This window comes from Chamaea fasciata, unplaced genomic scaffold, assembly GCF_029207755.1.
Source record: "Chamaea fasciata isolate MVZ Bird 193981 ecotype frontalis unplaced genomic scaffold, bChaFas1.0.hap1 SCAF_8, whole genome shotgun sequence".
In the NCBI taxonomy this organism is placed as follows: domain Eukaryota; kingdom Metazoa; phylum Chordata; class Aves; order Passeriformes; family Sylviidae; genus Chamaea; species Chamaea fasciata.
Window position 1 is genome coordinate 30,747,038 of NW_027094093.1, and position 19,654 is coordinate 30,766,691.

Consider the following 19,654-nt stretch of genomic DNA (forward strand, 5'->3'; position numbering starts at 1 on the left):
TTGCTTTTAACAGCAATTTAACAGCAGTTTAAACAGCATAGACCTTACAAGGGTTAATTTGTGAAGATGTTAGAGTGCTTTTAAAGTTGCATCTAAATTATACCTTATTCAATCTTTATTGAACAACATTTTTAAGACAGTCTACTGTTATAACTACATGCTATAGAGTAGCAGCATGTCCACACCACTGAAGTTAAGGCTGTGTCAGCATTCTTGTTGTGAACCTTTCTCAGGGTTTGAACACATCAGCCATAAAGTCACAGCGGTTTGAAACAACAGGACACCCACAATGTGATCCCATATTGATGTTAGTCAAGTAAGAATAAAAACAGTAAGACACATATAATAAAGGACTCCACCCAAATTTATTTTGGATGATTGCTGCCTTTGCACAACATGCTCAAAATTTCCAAAATGAAATTCAAAAGTCAGCGGACAGCACAGTCTAGCCAGGTTTAGCTGAATCTGAGTGCAAAGTGCTGCAAAGTGGGTGCCACAGATGCACAACAACCACTTCTCACATACTGCACATTTCAACACACACAAGGCTGTGTAAGTATTGAGACTGGTAACAGCAGTTCTACCACCAAGAGAATAACAAAAACAACTCATCTTCAGTTGTACACACTTGTTGGTCATGATGAAACTACATTGTTTACCAAGTCAGCACACTGGCTACTGAGGTACCCTGTTATTCCCTACACTTAGGATAAGAAACATCTGAATTTTTATGCCACTCATGCCCTGGTAACTCAATAGAGACTTCTCACGCTGTCCACCAAGCTGAAGCCATTTGTTGAAGTAAAGAAGGCGGATGAGGTGAAATACTGTAAGAGAGAGACCCAACAGCTTCTTCAGCAAATTGCCAGAACCTGCCTAAAGAAACTCACCCTTCATTCCTGCCCAGCTTCTTGGTTTTATTAATAAAATGCTTCTTATTGCCATATGGTTTGATTAAGAGACAATCTCTGGTCAGGGATCTACTTAGACATGTTCTGCCTCTGCTGAAAGCAAAGTGTCTCTGTAGGAGCTTTCCTTAAACATCATCCCAGGACAGTGTGTTGCAGGTGTTGACATTTTGTGGAGCTGCAGAACCAAGCTCTTCATACATCACTTGCTTATTATTTTTACGATTTCCCATTCAAGAAATTTTTCTTTTGCGACCAGACCTTTTGTTACAATGCTTCTGGAAGTGCTCATTCCACACTTTTCAAACTTGGAGGTAAGCAGGTAAGACTGCAAAAGTTGCCTAGTTCAAGCTTCGTGTACAACGCATTCACACATTTATTAATAAAAACTTCTCTAAACATCTATTTGTTCTTTGGACCAACTCCAGCCTCCCTAGGTGACTGTCACATGTCTTATAAACCTTTCATGGAAGACTTAAAAAATAGTACTTAAAGACAAAAAAGGATAACAAATATATTTAAACATCATCAACAAAGACAGAAGGGGAAAACAAAGCGGAGATATCCCATGCCAAACTCAGTGCAGGCACAGGTTAGCAGTGTCCTCTTGAAATCTGCGTTCTGCCTTCTTGCACTTCTTCCAGCTCATGGTCTTAAAAGGGAGCTGCAAAGCTAAGAGAAAATTCCATGTATGCCCCCAAATATGGGTCACACACTAAAATCCTTCTTAAGAAGGGAACTCAGCACGCAGCCAGTTTCAGCTCACTGTCTGTGCACAGGCACCTGTCAAACAACATTCCTCTGCCTCAGAAAACTGCTACAAGACCAAATGCATTTCTGGTTGCCTGGACACAGTAACAGCAACAAGAGCTCCAACAGTACCTAAAATACAGCCCTGCTGATCCCTGCCAACAGAGCAGGAGGTGGGCAAGGACCACCAAGAGTAACATTGGTAATGGAGGGGTTTATGACACTATATGGTAGTGGCTGATTAACTTCAGCAGAATTAAATTTTGCAATAAAAACTTCCTAAAGTATTTTTCCTACCAACACAAATCAGCTTAAAGGATTGTACAGGAATGACCTGAACTGTATCCTGTTTTGCACACAAGTAGTTTCAGAGTCTGCCCACAGTTCACGTAAACTCGAAAACAGAGATGTTGGATATACCAGGGGAAAAACAGCAAATAGTTTCCAGACTCAGTTTCCATTTCTGTGATCCTGGGCACACACCATAGCAAATGAAATGCTATGGCAATAACCCATGAAACCTGCACTGAGTTTCCTCACCTGTAATGTGAGTCAGAAAAATTATATACTGTGTTAATAGGCATAAATCAGTAACTTATTGCATCAAAGGTCACCTGTAATCCATAAATTTCATACAGGTATTATGGGCTATCATCATGGAAAGAGATCTTCATTGCTAAACATGAACCCCCTCTGTCTTCCACTAGCTGTTAAGAACAAATTCCTCAAAACTTTCAAGATAAAGTGAATCAAGAAGTTTCAGCTACAAAAATGTAGTGCAAAGGTTCAGTTTGGCACTGCAACATTACAGACAGACAGGAATTTATGGTAAACTGTTTAGATTTGGAAAAAAGAATCCTATAATTGAACCAATATTGTCAAATGTATTGCATACTATTGTAACTTCACAGTAATCAAAATCAGACATCAAGGTTTCTATAGAAGCAGCAATCACAGATTGCAGTAAAGAATACCACTCAAGGGAAAAAAATTGCATTTTGGCAATTTCATAGTCAAGTGTTCCTTATGCTCCTCCAACAGTCATTTGTCAGATATTTTCCTGTTTAAAAGGTGCATATTGTTTCCTCTCAGTCCTCGTGAGACTTCTCTGCAATGACTTTGCATTCATACTGAAAAACACAAGTTGAAAAAATAGTATTAATTTACATAACTAGTGAAGAAGACTTAAGATAAGTGATTTTTCTACAAAATGGATAATAAAATAACTCTTGTTAAACTCTACCCAGATAAGTTTGACCTCCTCAAATTCTGCGCACATACTGGTTGCTGCAATTTCTGTCCCCTAAGCAGGTCAGACTTTGGGAACAGCCTGATTTCTCCCCTAACACAGGAGCTCTTACTTAGCTCCTGGTCCTGAAAAGTATGTAACAGAGTGTACAGAGCAAAGCATGGGTGTGCTCTGATTTATGGTAGGATCAGCTCACTAAGTACATCAACAAGAAATGATTGCTGATTTCTACCTCGCTGCACACCCTTGAGCCAAACAGCTGGCTGGTACACATGGAGGAAGAAATGATATGTACATTTGAACTTTTACTGGAAGGCAATCAACCCTTCTCCTCCAGACTCACCATGGCCAGCTGCCTGCCAATATTGCCCATTGTTATTCCACCAGCAAAAAATATACATGGCAACCAGGAACGGACATAGAGGAAGTCTGGGGATGTGTATCTGCAAAAGGAAGCACATTTTTCAGCTCAGTGTTCTGCAATACAGGGTCCTCCAATCACAAAGCAAATTCACAATTATTAGGATGTTTTAACTCAAAAAGATACCCATTGTAGAAATTTAATTTCTTGCAGCAAACAACAAAGGAAGCTTCCTATTGATTATAGCAGCATTTATTCAACCAAACAAAATGTGTTACATCGTTGGCAAGGTAGCAATTTTATTTCAATTAGCATTTCCAACTAGATTTCTCACTTACACACACATAAGAGATTCCATAAACAGCCCAATTTATGCTGTGCTCAACATTAGGTGCTGACAGCATTGAAAATCGTGTCAAATTGTACCCCTTCAGTTATTCTGATTTAATGCTACAGCTTCAGAACATTATTAGGGGAGACATCACCTTAGGGGAGCAAATACTTACTGATAAACTCCATTGTACACCAGAAGCTGTGACACCAGGGTGGCCAGGAAAGCAATTCCGACTCCGAGACCAAAGCCACTTCGTGACCTGTCAAAGGTCCACCACAGCCCAATGGACAGGGCTGCCAATGTGAGAGACAGCTGGATATTGTTGGCAAAATCCACCTTCTGAGCTGGCTGTTAAGGAAAAGCTTGGAAATACCATGTACAAGTATAAAGCAATTTTTGTCATCCTGCCTATTTTGCCACAACAGAAAAAAAAAAGACCCTTAAGCCAAGTACAGAGTTACCTGTATCATCTCTCACACAGCTATCAGATATAAGGGGTTTAAGGTTTGTAATTAAGGCTCAGGAAACTAAGAACTTAAAACACTTCTTCAAATTTTAGGGTCTTTGCACTGTGCAAGACTGAAGAGCCTCTTCACCTACCAAACAATCAGGCATTTTATACAGACACATGATGCACAGGCTACTTCTCACCCTCACCTGGCGCTTTATTACACTCAAGATGAAATCTTAAATCTACCATAAAATTTCTTCACTGACAGGGATTTATCAAAAAAAGGTATTTATCACTCTTAATTGCAATTTTGATTAAATTACATGATGCTTTACATTCAGCCTAGCATTAAAATGTTAATGTGTTCCATAAATCAAAATGAAAATATTACTGGAAAGTGTTCATGTAAATCAACATTGAAAGTCAGTTTTGTCAGCTTACGAAAGAATTTTGAAGTCACTTCAGATATCTTGGTGTGTTTCACATCCTTGAAAATGTTTTGGAAACTCATCCTCATTACTCCTGTCCAAAACAGATAATTAAAAAGGGGCTTGTCACGTTTCATAGGCCTGAAAACAAATTTATGGGATGACAGTATAAAAACCACTGTCCTATTTCCTCACAAAAATCTGGAGGGAGACATAATGGAAATGAGAAACAAGCTTGACTAACTGAAGTAAATAATTACAGGATAAAAATCAATAGCTTCAGAAAAAGTGTCATAGAAGGTAGAACCCTCACCAAATTTGGCAACGTGCAGAACTGGCAACAGCTGAAGAGAAAGCAGCCTGGAGAGTTGTCAAGCAGGAAATACAGACAGTACATTACTGATGTCCTGGGATATAGGCAACAGCTGTTAGAGAACTGCAGGAAATTTGCTGTAAATCATCAGACCTGTGTAAAAAGGAGCTGTCAACTCTGATTTCTTAAAAGCAGCCAAGTTGCCATGGGCTCACCCAGCAGGTACAGGCCAGGTCAGTGAGAACCACAGCACCAGACCAGTGCATCTCTGGCAAGGAGAATGAGGTTTGTGAGGGACAGTGGGAGTGACTTGGAACCTTGGCAGCTCCAGCTCATCTGGCCACACTGGATGGCAGAGGGTGGGAAAAAAACCACACAACAACAAAACCCACCAGAGGCCAAACAACCTCAGTGAGAATTCGGCCAGCTCTCCCAGCTTTCACTTAACGTGCCCTCTCTTCCTGGGAATGAGGAGATTCAGTAGCACAAGAACAGAACTCTTAGCAGCATTTTTGTGGACTGTGTTGGAGCTGACAGGGATGGAGATGAGTGTTGCTGAGATGAACACCTTTCTCTACAAGACCCCACTTTTCACCAGCAGACTCTGGTTTTAGCTGACAGAGGCGGCACTGGGCATAACCGCAGAAAGCCTCTCACACCCACAGCACTGCCAGTAAGGTGCACCAGTCCATGAGAAAAGCATCCTGTAACCCAGAGTACTCTCTTGGCATCAAGGAAGGCATCCTTTGCAGAAGGGGGTAGCAGCATTTCCTGGCATTGTGGAGTCCTGGGTATTCCTGGTCCTGAGTTTTCCCCACTCTTTGCAAAGTGCATGTGCTTCACTCATGACCTCAAGACAGGGCCTCAAGCTCTCAGAACGGTATTAAAAGGACATCAGCTTGCAATGTCCTAAAGCACTTTTCTGTAATACCTACTGCATGATATCTTCCCACACTAACTTTAATTATTCAAAGAAAATAAAGTCTCTAAGTAAGACAAAGCCCCATATTGAGACATTCCTAATGAAAATATTTTTCCGAACAAAAAGACGTGAGACTCATCGCTCCAATACTGCTACAAGTCTGACACTAACACACATTCTGCATTTCTCTTGCAAAAATGCTGCATGTTACACCTTTAACACCAATTCACCACGACTGACTGTGTGAGCTTTTTTTAGAGGAAAGGCATTTGTTACCACCAATGTCATTGGATTACAGGATACAGCACTGGCATGATTTATTCCCACAAAGACTGCTACACATCTCATTACACTGGACCATTCTCTCTTGAACTTATGTGGCTCTCCCAGATGTCTGTCCATGCAGGGGTACAATAACCCAATCACAGCTGTGGAGACAGCAAAGAAAAAAGGCCCTGAAGTTAAAGCACTGGCAACATTTAACTAGAATAAAGGCTATCTAGACTTTGACAATTACAGTCACTATTACAACACTTCTTTCAAGGATAAACAGCACAAAAACATACATTGTAAAAGAAGAGGTATTTCAAAGAGTTTCGTTATTTTAAAAAGCCCTGTAAAGTTAAGCAGCATCTTCAGACACTGCAGCAAAAGTAGCAATACACAGACAGTCTTTACCAGGGGCAGAGGATGACAGAGCTCTCCTCCACACCAAAATCTGCACTGTCGTTCAGAAAGAGCATTAATAGCTTACAGGTTGGCACTTCCAAAAATCCCACCCATCAAACATGTTTGAAATAACTGCAAAACCAACACACCACAGTACTGGTTTATAACATCAATATTTTGTGTTTTCGTTTGTTCTTGTTACAAGCAGGCATTGGAGAATCTTTTTTCTTTCTTCAATGCTGCTCTCAAGCTCACCCAGAAGAAAGCCAAGAGCCTATGGGAGCTGTTGAATACAGAAAGCAAACAGGAATTCCAGCCCGAGGGAATTGTGATGCTCTTTCAATGCTTCTTCACAAATGTGTTCTCTACTGCAACTGCAGCTAAAAGGACTTTTACCAACCCCACTAAGGAACAGTAATGGTGCCTTAACGTTAGACTGCAGTGGTGTGAGCACAGCAGAGCCTGAGCCATCAGCAGAGACTCCAGTGCCCTCAGTCCAGCACACTGCTGGGGGTAACACTGCAAATGCTCTTTATTCTGCCACAGAGGAAACTGATCTCCAGGATTCGAGAAAATAAATCATCAGTAAAGCTGGAGCGGAAAAAAAACCTCCCTGAGCAATTTTCCTGCCAAAGGCCTTGGGCCAAACTCATGACTAATAACGGTGATGGATGAAAGGACTTCTCTGAATGCAGCCTCCATCACCACTGATTATAAATATGCAAAATACCTTTATTCTGTTCGCAGTAATAAACCATAATGCAGAGAAATGTTCACATCAATTCCAGGAAGGCTGTGCAAGTACAAATGGTAAGAAAATGGGTGAATTATCAGCATTTACCACAGAGGTTCCCTGTATGTATGCTAGCAGAGAAGATAAAGAAAGAAAATGGAGAAGAGACTGATAATGAAAGAAAAACCCCAGAACACCTCAACAGGGGGGACTCCTGCTGGGAAAAGCCAATTAAGGCTGTAGTATCTTTAAATCAGGTGGCTTAAAATCAAGTACTAAAATCAAACAGTACACTTTACAAGCCATATCCGGTCTCTCCATCAAAACCACCCACCCCTCAGACCCAGAAAGGCTCACAAGTTTCTTGTGAGATGACGGCAAGGTGTAGCATTCCCAGGGTCCCACTGGCAGCTGTACTGTTCTCAGCTAGCCCAAGAGAGCACAAGGTGCAGCCTGATGCAGACAGTGCAAATGTTGCAAGGAACACTGCAAACCTCGTGCACTGCTGCTGCAGCAAGTTGGGGCTCATTTCCACACCCACTAATCCATATATAAGAGGCTTATTTGTCAAGGCAATCAGTTTAATAAGTTTAAAGCATTAAAAAAAATGCAGGAAATGCAAGATATGAACCAAAAGCTAATCAACAATCTTGGCAAGACAAGAAGAGGACTAAGATAACTACAGATAAAGCAGGTATGTAACTGCCACCATAACATGCCAAATGCATTTCCATTGGAGAACACAACATTCAGGGACCTGTTTGGAGGGTTTCCTTTCCTTTCTCTATGACATCTGAAGTGTACTATTTCAAGAAGGTATCAAACAAAAAAAAACCAAACCAAACAGTCTATCAGGAAAAAAACAGACTTAAGCATTAGCATTAGTTAAACAGTGATGCCATCTCAAAAGCAAGTTTACTGACTCACACTAATACTCAGAATGATGAGCTTCTCAATCTAATTAAAACCTGCCATTAGGAAGATACCCCCTGTAAGAACAGATTCACCAAAGCAGAGTCCTCCAGTACTGGCTGCTGAGAATATTCCCCCAGTAAAGCATGAAACTGACCCTAAGGACCAGTGATTTTCAGAGCCAGGCAGAAAGTCAAATTCTATCACGCCTGTAACACGGAAAATGCCTTGAGATACTTGAGAGGAGAAAGAGGGTATTTCTTACTGCCTACAGCAGTCCACTCACTTCAACTGGCTGAACACAGAGAAGGCTCAACTCCCTGCATGGCCATGGGAGAAATGGATCATGTTCACATCACAAGACTGCATGGAGGTGCTCTGCTCTGCACTGGGCCGCTACAGCTGCCAACTGCGTGCCTGCCCTCAGCTCCCAGAAACACAGGCAGGGCTCTCAGCTCCACAGGGATACAGCTGCACCCTGGACTGGAAGGAGGAACAAATGGAGAGCTGGACCGCAAAAGGGAGCATTTCTCAGGGTGGTTTGCTGTGTCCAAACAAGGCACCGTGTACTGCACAGTCGGACACCACAAGGGTATTTTTAAGGGCTCTCTGGGAGCACACCCCTATAACCCAACTCCAGGTCAGCAGCAGCACCACCTTCTCATATCTGTTAAGCTCTAACCCAGCAGAAAAAAACAAAGGTTATACTCTGCTAACAATATTACAGTAAGACAAGTTAGCAAAAAACTAATTCCTGGACACATACAGATCTGTGTACACATGGGGAGATCAGAAGGACACAAACACCTCAACAAGGACTGTGATGCTGAAAGGGAATTTTTTATCTTCCCCACATCTCACAGTTTTTACAACTACCTAACTACCTCAGCACACCAGGCATGCACACAGGACTGAACTTACCAGATGCTGTGCCACAGCAAGGTGGCACCCACCAAGCTGAGGAGAAGATGCTTGTGATCACGTCAGGAGGGAAGAGAGTAACGTTCCTCTGGATCTGAAGCAAGTTTAATACTAATGCAAGAAATACACCAATAAAAAACAGCACTATGCCACGAATTACCAAATTCATGCCACGACTGGTTACAGATGAAATGTATGGGCCACACTTTTTTGGTAAGGTTGGCATTGCATCATTTTCTGCCATGACTTCTTAAGTTATCAGAGGCATCCAAGAGGCTGACTGAGGATTCACTTGCAATCAGTATTTCCACTCTCTTCAATTAGGAGACACCCAAACCCTGAAAAATAACAAGAAAGAGTGAAAATTCAGATATAAGAAACATTACATGTATTTTCCTCTTAACTTATTTGGAGATTAGGTTAAAAAAATGCCTATTATATTTTTTCTGAATTTTCTTAAGAGGCAGTTAGTCCTCTGATAGCAGAATCAAACACAGCTGCAAAAAAGCCTTAGAAAGAACACACATTTCACAAACAACTTTTTCTTTTTTTTTTTTAGGAGACAGAGAAGTAAACACGTGGGATGGGACAACTCTAGGAATGTGAAAGTACATTCCAGGAGGTGAAGAAATGACACAGGTATCAGATGGAAGAAAGGCTTGCTTTTCAGTAAGAATAAATTAGGTTTTTTGCCCTCCTTGAAGCAACAACTGGAGGTTATATAATTCAGCAGCACACAGCCCTCAATTCTAAGTCAGCCACAGAGGTTCATAGATCTCTCTTCTTGAAGAGACACCAAAAAGCATTTCTCAACTGGAAAGTGAAATCTGGGAAGTAAATTTCAGGCTGGAGTCAGAATTTCACCAATCCTCCAGCATAAGTGTTTTGTAACCTCCAGTAAAGAGCAAACAGCTCAGCAAACCAGAGCAGTAACTTCAACACAGAGAAACATTTACTGAAGTAACACACAGGCCTGGTGAAAACTGCCCAGTTTTACATTACTATAAACCCAAACTGTAATCAGGCACAGAAGCACCTGAGGGCAAAGGAAAAGGAGCTCCACCTGCACTAGGAAGCCTCTGACATGAGTAACTGCCAGCACTACAGGAATGGCAGCGCTCCCATCCCAATCCCTTCCTTGAAAAAAAAAGCAAAACCTGTCCATCATGAGTCTTGTTACACATGGATTCAGTGCCACAGTCGTGTACAACAACGATTGTGATCGACAGCTTAGCCACCTGGAACTCGGGGAAAAAAAGCCCTGACATTGTTTTTAAATCTGAAACTGCCAGCTGGTAGCGGATTCTGTTAACTCTTATTTATGGCACATGGGGAGCCAAACCAGAACATCCATCCCCTTTCCCCTCAGCTCCAGCTGATCCCAAGGAAGTTCTCTGGAGACACAGCAGCAGAGCAGAGGACTCGGCATTCATTCACTTCTGCTGACTGAAAGCCAAAAGGGAAGTTAAATACATCCAGGTTAGTTAAGATACTCCAGTCAACTACACAGATGTGATGCCACACCATGGCAAACACTCCAACACATGAAAAAAGTTCCAACAGACAGAAAAAAAGAAAAAAAAACAAAAAAGTTCTCTTTGTACAAAACTTCCCACTGGCAGTTGGGGGTGGCAACAGTGTCTTCCTAAGGACGCAGGTCTCTTCTACACAACCAACTCTCCACATTCCTTGTAATCATGAACACATCTTTGGGGGAAAGAGAACCACCAAGGTGTCAGGCTTCTTAGTCAGCTTCCTGAGTCAGACTGCCAGCCTTGGTGTCTGTACCAAGGCTGGCGCTGCAACACTTCCTTCAAGCAAAAAGAGGTGCTCCACATTTTTTTTCCCTGCTCTGGATGGCAAGGCGCTGGAGCTTGGATCACACGTTTAGCCTCCAGCAAAGAAACCACGGAGTCACAAAAACATCATTTCAGCTGAGAGTCTCCCTCATGTCCCTTGGGGCTTTGTCCACCAGGTGATCACTGGAATTCTCAGAATTTACAGGAGTCTTTTCAGCACATAGCATTGGAGGCTGCAGCTCACAATTCTTTGCAGGAATACTGTGCCTAACACGGGTTTTTAAACTGTTATGTCCCTTCTCAGCTTTAGCTCGCCTAGGGAAAGAAGCTAAGTTCTTAACTCTCCGATTGCTTCACCATCCCAACAGCTTTTGGCACTTCCTAAAGTCTGCATATCCATTTTTTTAAATGTATGACCCAAGCTGATACATAACAGAGTTCACACTTTTAGGTCTTTCTTTAATGAGCAGCACACAGTATAACTGTTTCTTTTTTCAGTCATAAAGTGGTTTGCTCATGTCCCGTGATCCTTTATTACATTCAGGTCCCTCTTCTTTCCTGTTACTGAAGTCCTTGTACCCTGGTACCAGCTCCAGGCCTCACACACTGCATTTCAGCCTGTAGGTGTTATTTAATTCTGACACCCAACTTCAATCCGTTTTTCCTGCAGGATCTCTCAGTCTTCTTTGGCCCCGCAAATGTTGCCAGCTTTGGGTGATCAGCAAGCATTTTACTGCATCCTATCTTGTGCACCAAGGTGATCAACTAAAATAGAATCATAGGATGTTTTGGGTTGGAAGAGACCTTAGAGATGACCTAGTTCCACTCCCCAAATACTGAGAGAGATCAGCCCAAGTCCCTGTCTTTGATGAAATCTACTAATAATTTCCCTGCATTGACTACTTCCCCATTTTACACTCTCTCTTGGTATCTCCCTCTAACAAGACTCCACTTCTTGTAATTCTTCAACTACAGGAATCTTCAGCCTAATTAAGAATCATCAGCTGTCCCACATGGCAATACTGATGTGAACACTGATCAGCTCTTACTGGTTTTTGTCCTAAAAATGCTGATGATCAAATGGAAGTCCAACTTTATTCCGGTATAAATCACTTCCAAATCATAAAACCTGCATTTGTATAATTTCCACTTTTTTAATATGCCATTCAGCAAAAAGATATTTAATTGTAAAGGTTTATCTAAATGCAACAGGAAGGAAATCACTTACTGTTTCTACACAACCACTGCAGGTGCAAGTTATTCAAGACACGAGCAACGTATTTTTATTAGCAGGTAAACAGCCTGACCACAGCGAGGACACCTGGGTAGGTACATATTGACAGATGTTTATAAAAGTAATTCAAGGTCTGCAACTGGCATGATGCAGCCATTTGCACCCGGTGGTTTCTCACCCCACTCCTATAATTCTGAGCTGTTTTATCAGTTTCCAGATTTTCCACTGACCCTAAGACTTTCTGGCATGCCACAGAGCAACTGGAAATGATCAGTGCTCAGGAAAGATTCTTCAGTGCCCCAGGCAGCCTAGGCTCACAATGCCCTGGCACAGCACAGATATATACTATCATCACCTTTCACGGAAATTAAATTACTATCCCTAAAGACTCCGATTCCTTCTGACTAGGAGGCCCCTGTTCCTGCAGACAGTGGAGTCTGTCTCCTTTAAGCCTTATGTTTTACTGCAGGTTTCCTCTCCGGTAGGAACAGATCACAACATATTGAACCAACAAGACTTCCGAGCCTTCATTTCTCGGGACTGCACATTCCCAGCTGTAACACCGCACCGAGAGCTGCAGGCTTGGCACTGCCCGAGTCTCAGCTGCACTTCCTTCCTCGCTGGCACACATGGACTCCAGCCCGAGCTTTTCAACACACCGTGCTCCATATACACGACTTGCAAGGCGGCCACAGGGTGTCTGGCGTGGCGCAAAATGTTAACAAGTAAATTATCACCCTAGACATTTTTAAAACACTTAGTCACTTAACTGTCTTCTAAGGAGAGAAGATCCGTCCTGCTCGCCCTGTGCTCTCCCTGCGCACCGGGAGCGATTCACAACATCTGACACCACACAGACCAACCGGGCACGGCACGGTGAGGCCGAGAACGAGAAGATTTATTTGGTCAACACCACGCAGGAGATGGCAAGAAACACATCCGCCTGCAGCGAGGCAACGCCGAAAGCAAAACAAACCATCGCCTTTCTGGCATCGGGCGCGGCGGCTCTGCCCCGGACCGCGGGAGCCCAGACCGCCCGGGCAGCGCCGGCACCGAGGGCCCGGCCCGGGCGGAGGGACCGCGGGCCCGGGCGGCCCCGCCGGGCACCGGCTGTCCCGGCGCCGCGGAACGGCCCCGCCGGCCTCTCCCTCCCTCGCCCCCAGCCCAGCCCCAAAGCACCGCCCCGGCCGAGGGGCGCCGCTACCCGCCCGGCCTAGCTCATCCCGGCTTATCCCGGCTCATCCCGGCCCAGCCCGGCCCCTCCGCAGCGCAGGCACTCACTCGGCCACCGCCATCTTCCGCAGTCCCCGCCCCGCGCAGCCTCCGCAGCGCCCGCCGGGCCTCGGCCGGGCCGGGCACGGGCAGCGCGGGCGGAGCGCGGGGATCTCCGCCGGGACCCGCCTCGCACAGCCCGTGGGTACCGCGGGGATCTCCACCGGGACCCGCCTCCCACAGCCCGTGGGTACCGCGGGGATCTCCGCCGGGACCCGCCTCGGACTGCCCGCGGGTACCGCGGGGATCTCCGCCGGGACCCGCCTCCCACAGCCCGTGGGTACCGCGGGGATCTCCACCGGGACCCGCCTCCCACAGCCCGTGGGTACCGCGGGGATCTCCGCCGGGACCCGCCTCGGACTGCCCGCGGGTACCGCGGGGATCTCCGCCGGGACCCGCCTCCCACAGCCCGCGGGTACCGCGGGGATCTCCGCCGGGACCCGCCTCGCACTGCCCGCGGGTACCGCGGGGATCTCCGCCGGGACCCGCCTCGGACTGCCCGTGGGTACCGCGGGGATCTCCGCCGGGACCCGCCTCGGACTGCCCGTGGGTACCGCGGGGATCTCCGCCGGGACCCGCCTCGGACTGCCCGCGGGTACCGCGGGGATCTCCGCCGGGACCCGCCTCGGACTGCCCGCGGGTACCGCGGGGATCTCCGCCGGGACCCGCCTCGGACTGCCCGCGGGTACCGCGGGGATCTCCGCCGGGACCCGCCTCGGACTGCCCGTGGGTACCGCGGGGATCTCCGCCGGGACCCGCCTCGCACAGCCCGTGGGTACCGCGGGGATCTCCGCCGAGACCCGCCTCCCACAGCCCGTGGGTACCGCGGGGATCTCCGCCGGGACCCGCCTCCCACAGCCCGTGGGTACCGCGGGGATCTCCGCCGGGACCCGCCTCCCACAGCCCGTGGGTACCGCGGGGATCTCCGCCGGGACCCGCCTCCCACAGCCCGTGGGTACCGCGGGGATCTCCGCCGGGACCCGCCTCCCACAGCCCGTGGGTACCGCGGGGATCTCCGCCGGGACCCGCCTCGGACTGCCCGTGGGTACCGCGGGGATCTCCGCCGGGACCCGCCTCGGACTGCCCGCGGGTACCGCCGCTGCGGCTCTGGAGCAGGTCCAGAGGAGTGCCACGAAGTTTATAAGAGGAGCACTTCACTTTGAGTCCCGTATGCAGGAGTAGTGGGCACAAATTAAGACAGGACATTTGGGTTGGGTATCAGGAAGAAGTTCTTTACTGGAGCAGTTGCCCAGGAGGGCTGTGGATGCCCCAACCCTGGCAGTGTTCAAGGTCAGGCTGGGTAAGGCCTTGGCCAGCCCCGTCCACTGGGGAGGTGTCTCTGCCCATGGCAGGGGATGTTGGGACTGGATGATCTTTAAGGTTCCTTCCAACCCTTAACATTCCGTGATCCACTAGTTAAAAGAAGAGCTGGATGTGTTGGGCTGTTTGCCCCATGACCACGCTCCCAGCTGGGCTGGGGTCAGTACCACAGCCTCTTACACCTTCAGGCACAGATGTGGTGGGAATGAAGTCCTCATCCCCCGCTGAAGCTGCCGCCCAGCTCCCGTCTTCCTGAGCACCTGTTCCCACAAGGACTTTCCCGTGCACTTCACTTTATTGATTGAGGACAAAATCGCACTCCTCCGTATTCCAGAAGCCGCATTTTCACCTCCACTTTGGGCCTTTTGGGGAAAATGTGCAACATGAAGCAGAAAACAATTTGCTTTAGCCTGTCTTAGGGATGGTAAAGGCATCACAATAAAAAGCACCATTTATATACGTGAGATGGAGTATGTGAGAGCAATGGTGTGACATTCATTTGTACATCATATATATTCATTGTAACATTATATTCATTATTATTTTATTAAAGAACTCTTCCCTTTCCCACACTGATACTGAATACTGTTTATTAAAATGATTTGCACATTCCCCCAAGCTTGGTATTTCACTGTAAAGACTTTGACAGAGCTTTCCATATTACGACGTCTGCAGAGATTCGGTGCCTATCCCCTTACAGTTCCCAGAATAATGACTGGGTAGGATGGAATTTGTAGCTGTTTGCTGTAGTGGCATCTTTAGTGATAACTGTGGTTTCTCTGTGCTGGTATGTCGCGACCAGCAGTGTCACCAAACATGTACAAACTCAGAGGGGAGGATATGGGTCTGTAATAGACATAAGAATGGTAAAGCAAGATATTTGCAGCAGCAGAAACCCGTTGTGGTTTAGATGAGCAATAAATGAATTTTCAAATCGTTCAATTTTGGCTGTTGTAACACCGAAAAAAAAGTCTTTTTATTCTCAGTAATTCTGCTGAGCTGCCTGCCGTGTCTGTGGTTTAGATGGTTGTTTTGCTGTACTTGAAAGCCAGATTCTGGATTGAAAAAGACAAAAGGTTTTTTTAATCAAATAAAATATCTTTCCTTAATGTCAGATAAATGCCTTTGGCCAGCCACATGCCTGAAGCAGAACAAAGTGTCTTATCACTTTGTGCCGTAAAGACCAGGACCATCAGAAAGCCTGTAGTCAGAAACTTTGGGAGCATGAACTCTGTATGGCATAAGTAGATGGAGAATGCCAGTGACTGCTGGATCTTTCCTTCTCCAGACTTGTGTAAATATAGTCAGGTAGTGACTTGTAGATCAATAAATTTGGATTAGTTCCAGTCAGGTCTGCTGCTGTGTTTGCTACTATAAAATCACAAGATCTTAATTCCTACCAAAAAAAAAGTGACAAATATGACAAGTATCAGCCATACTAATAGTGGCGTATTAAAACTAATATGCGAGAAAATAAATAACCAGTGTTGGTGTAAATCCCTGCAACTCCAAGGACTTTATGGCATTGCCAACTCACAGCAGCTGCAGTCTCAGTCCTTACACCCATCTGGTTATCTCAGAGGGCACAATATCCTGTTGCACAAAAATGGGAGAAGCATGAGGGAAAAGCATACAAGAATGTATCTGAATTGGAAATTGCCAAAACAAATGCATTGTCAAATAGTTCTACAGAGAAAGGAGGCAGAGATATGACCTGCAGAGAAATGGCACTTGCTCTGAATTGACTGGAATTGCTATGAAACATCATGGGAGAATCATCTCTTGGAAAGCAGCACAGAGTTGTTTCATTGCGCTGGCTGCAGAACATGATAATACAGAATGTTCTGAATTTAGTTTGGGGACGTCGGTATTTCTCTGGATATAATAAATCTGACAGTGAAAAACTCGGGGAAGTTCATACAAAGCAGAGGAGCCTAAAGCAGCCACATACCTATAGAAAAGGTGGAATTGCTCTGCTGTCCCTAACAGTGGCTTTTTAAAAGCTGTACTGTGTAAAGGCCTCCAGAGCTGCCTGAGACACTGGTTGAGTGAAGCAAGGTCAGTTGGCTTGACTGGAGGTGTGTCCACAGCAGGACTATAAAGGAATAGTAAGAAGATAATGGATACACAGATACAAGTTGGATGGGTGAGAGGGTGAAAAAGAAAATAAGAGTAGGTAGAAAAACCTAACCCAGGTCTTTGTGTGGTGATCCATAGTTAAATATCAGGTGTTTCTGAACCTGTATCATGTGTAACTTGGGAAAAGTCTATGTGTGTGGCAAGAAAAAGCCTTCTGTAGAAGTCTGGAGCTGATTTCTGGTAGGCTGCCAGAATTCATATAAATAAAGGACAACATCGGGTCAAAGTTTTTTGTTCTTTCCTGAGGCCTTCACTGTGTCCCATAGTGGGGCAACCACAGACTGCACTCAGTGTAAGAAAACCATCTGTCTGGGAAACTTGTTCCCGGGGATTTAGCCGGGTTTCCTTTCTGTCAGGTGCATGAATGAATGTCCATAGAGCTCCTCATGCACAGCCTGCAGATCCTAAATATCTATGACAGACCTTCTGCAGAAGCCTGTTTGTGAGCTGTGCTGAAGCATGGCCAATGACCAGCAGCAGTTTTGCAACAAAGAATGCCTGTCCCTCCCTCATTCCACTCTGCAGACAACTATATCAAGTACTGCTGTTATCTGGGGCCTTTAGCTAGGATGGTTAAAAAGAAGGTACTGTAAATTCTAAATATTCTTTGGGAATATAAATCTCTTCCAAAGCCTTTTTGGAAGGTCTCCATACATACAGAAGCCTTCTGGAAGGCCTTCATAAATAAAGAATAATAGAACTGGGCACGTTTTCCAGAAATGCCTTTTATCTCAGCAGCTGAGGATGCTGTTTTGTGTTTTTTTATCTGCAAGAGGAGGTGCAGTAGGCACCTAGGTTAGCACACAGCTGGGTCACAGGCAGAGAGCAGCTGACAAGTCCTGCAGAACAGGAGCTTCTTAGGCACGAAGAGCAGCATGCTGGGAACTACTCTGGGGTCTTGGCAACAGCGCAGCGAGCAGTGGACAACTTCTATAAAATTGATTTTCCAATAGTGTTGGCATTTTAGAGAGAAAAGGGAAAAGAGACAGCAGCAGTGTGAAGCCACTGGATCACACGCGTTCTCACATATGAAAAGGGCTTGTGCTTATCTCAGGTTAGCAATAGGATATGCAGTTTTAGGGCGGCCATCAAAGGCATTTTTTGTTTATTTCTTTAGCTACTTGCAAAAGATGCTGGATTGTCAGCTCCAGTAGCTGAAATCCTTTATTTATGTGCTGAAAGGTGCTGCATGGACGAATGCAGCCTGGGTTTCCCTGTGTCACTCTGCCAGCGTGGCTCAGCCCTGATCTGGTTTCCACACTCATTCAGCACTTGCTGAAATAGTCACCTAGGGAGTAAACACTGCCAGCCACAGCCATGGTTTTGGAGATATGGAGTCCAGCCGAGTCAGAAGTTTGCCAAGATAACCTCATTGCATCACGTGTCAAAGAACCACAAACAGCTGGAGCACTGAGGGACTGTGACATTTAAACAAGATACTGAAAATGCAAGGTAATCATCATCATGTTAGAATGCATCCAACTGTGGAATTTAGAAATTAAAGACTTCCCACCATATTTTTATAAATGCACCAGGCAATATCTAGGTTCAAGGGACAGACAAAATAGCTGGGACACTGACCTTCAGTTGGGCATTTTTATTTCAGTGGTAATTTTTTCTCAGTGGTGGTTTCTGGTGAGAAGCAAGGACAGTGTGGAGCCTGAAGGTACCCAGGGAATGTACATGAATGCATTCTAGTCCTGTGAGTGCGTGCATCTGTCCTAAGTGTGTCACTTGCTAAGAGTCAAAATAAGGTCAGTGCAGATGAGTAAGTATTTGTAGAAAAGGGCAGGGAGGAAATTCATGTCAAATCAAGCTAAAAGTAGATGGCTGAGTGGATGAGGAAAATGGCATAAGAAATGCAAAGAGAAAAACTTCAGTCTTAGAATGAAAGCAGCCTTGCACAAGAAGTTAAGTTTTTTTCTGGGCTTGATTGAAAATATTTTAAATATATGTCTCATTGAACTTAGAATGAAAATTAACGTATTTAAATTTGGAGGTTCACAGTTTCTCTCCCCACGAAACTCAGATTCTCTCCCTTCCTGCCTCGTCTCCCTCCCTTCTTCCTCTTCCCTCTCCTCTTTTGTGGCATCTCAGGTCCACAAGGAAGGAGAAGACTCTAGGAACTGCACTTGAAAGCTTCTGCCCAGGATCCCAAGGTTTTCCATGCAGTTATAAGCAGGCAATCACAGTGACAATTGCATTTGCCAATACTGTTTGCTGAATTTATTTCAATTGGCACTATATTTGTAGAGGTACAGACTTTATACTTAGGCCAACAAAAAATATCAACAACTCATTTTAAACTATTGTGTGATAGGACAACAACCCACCCTGTCTTGCCCTTCAGTGTGCAAAGGCAGAGTGTGAACCTCTCAGGCACACATCCTGGGGTGGTGCTGTGCAGGCTCTGCAGTTGGACTCGATGGTCCTTGTGGGTCCCTTCCAGCTCAGGATATCCTATGAATCTATGAACAAGGCTACTCCTGCAGAGTTTACAGTCCAGAGAGAGCAGCAAACACCTTTGCAGGTGGTAGAAGGAAATAGCACACACAAAGTGTGATGATCCTTGTGCTCATTTGATACATCTATTTTTAGGTTAAAAAAATTATCTTCTGGAGAGACCTGTTTCTTTCCTTCACCTGTTGCAGATGCAAAAGGTACCAAACTTCATAGACATCTAACTTTCAGGCCTTAGAATCAGGAGATAATGATGTTATCCTGTGTAATTTGTTCAATAGCACAGGTTATCTGGGTCAGTGTTGAGGAATGTTTGTGTTGCAGCCGTCTCAGTCACTTCCGTCAGACAGCAATCACTGCTGGCATTGACAGTCCTGGGAAGGACACATTACAGAGCAGTTTGAAAAATGTCTATTTCTCTTAGCCAACGGAAATCCGCAAATTTACAGTGACAATTCAAATATCACAAGTTCTCATTT

General features: G+C 45.2%; 1 protein-coding gene across 3 annotated transcripts; it reads right to left on the reverse strand.

Annotated features, from left to right (window-relative positions):
• Nucleotides 1-346: 346 nt before the first annotated feature.
• Nucleotides 347-13,338, reverse strand: INSIG2 (insulin induced gene 2). 3 transcript variants are annotated; one of them, XM_066190327.1, is made up of 6 exons: nt 13,266-13,338; nt 8,952-9,289; nt 6,020-6,144; nt 3,775-3,941; nt 3,251-3,350; nt 347-2,788 (listed from the first exon to the last, which is right to left on the reverse strand). In XM_066190327.1, exons 2-6 carry the CDS (start codon nt 9,193-9,195, stop codon nt 2,747-2,749), a joined length of 678 nt encoding a protein of 225 aa, XP_066046424.1. In that variant the 5' UTR covers nt 9,196-9,289; nt 13,266-13,338; the 3' UTR covers nt 347-2,746. The 3 variants fall into 3 exon arrangements, with proteins under 3 accessions (XP_066046424.1, XP_066046425.1, XP_066046426.1); XM_066190328.1 differs by lacking the exon at nt 13,266-13,338 and adding an exon at nt 12,755-12,937; XM_066190329.1 differs by lacking the exon at nt 13,266-13,338 and adding an exon at nt 10,109-10,796.
• Between the last annotated feature and the right edge of the window lie 6,316 nt (nt 13,339-19,654).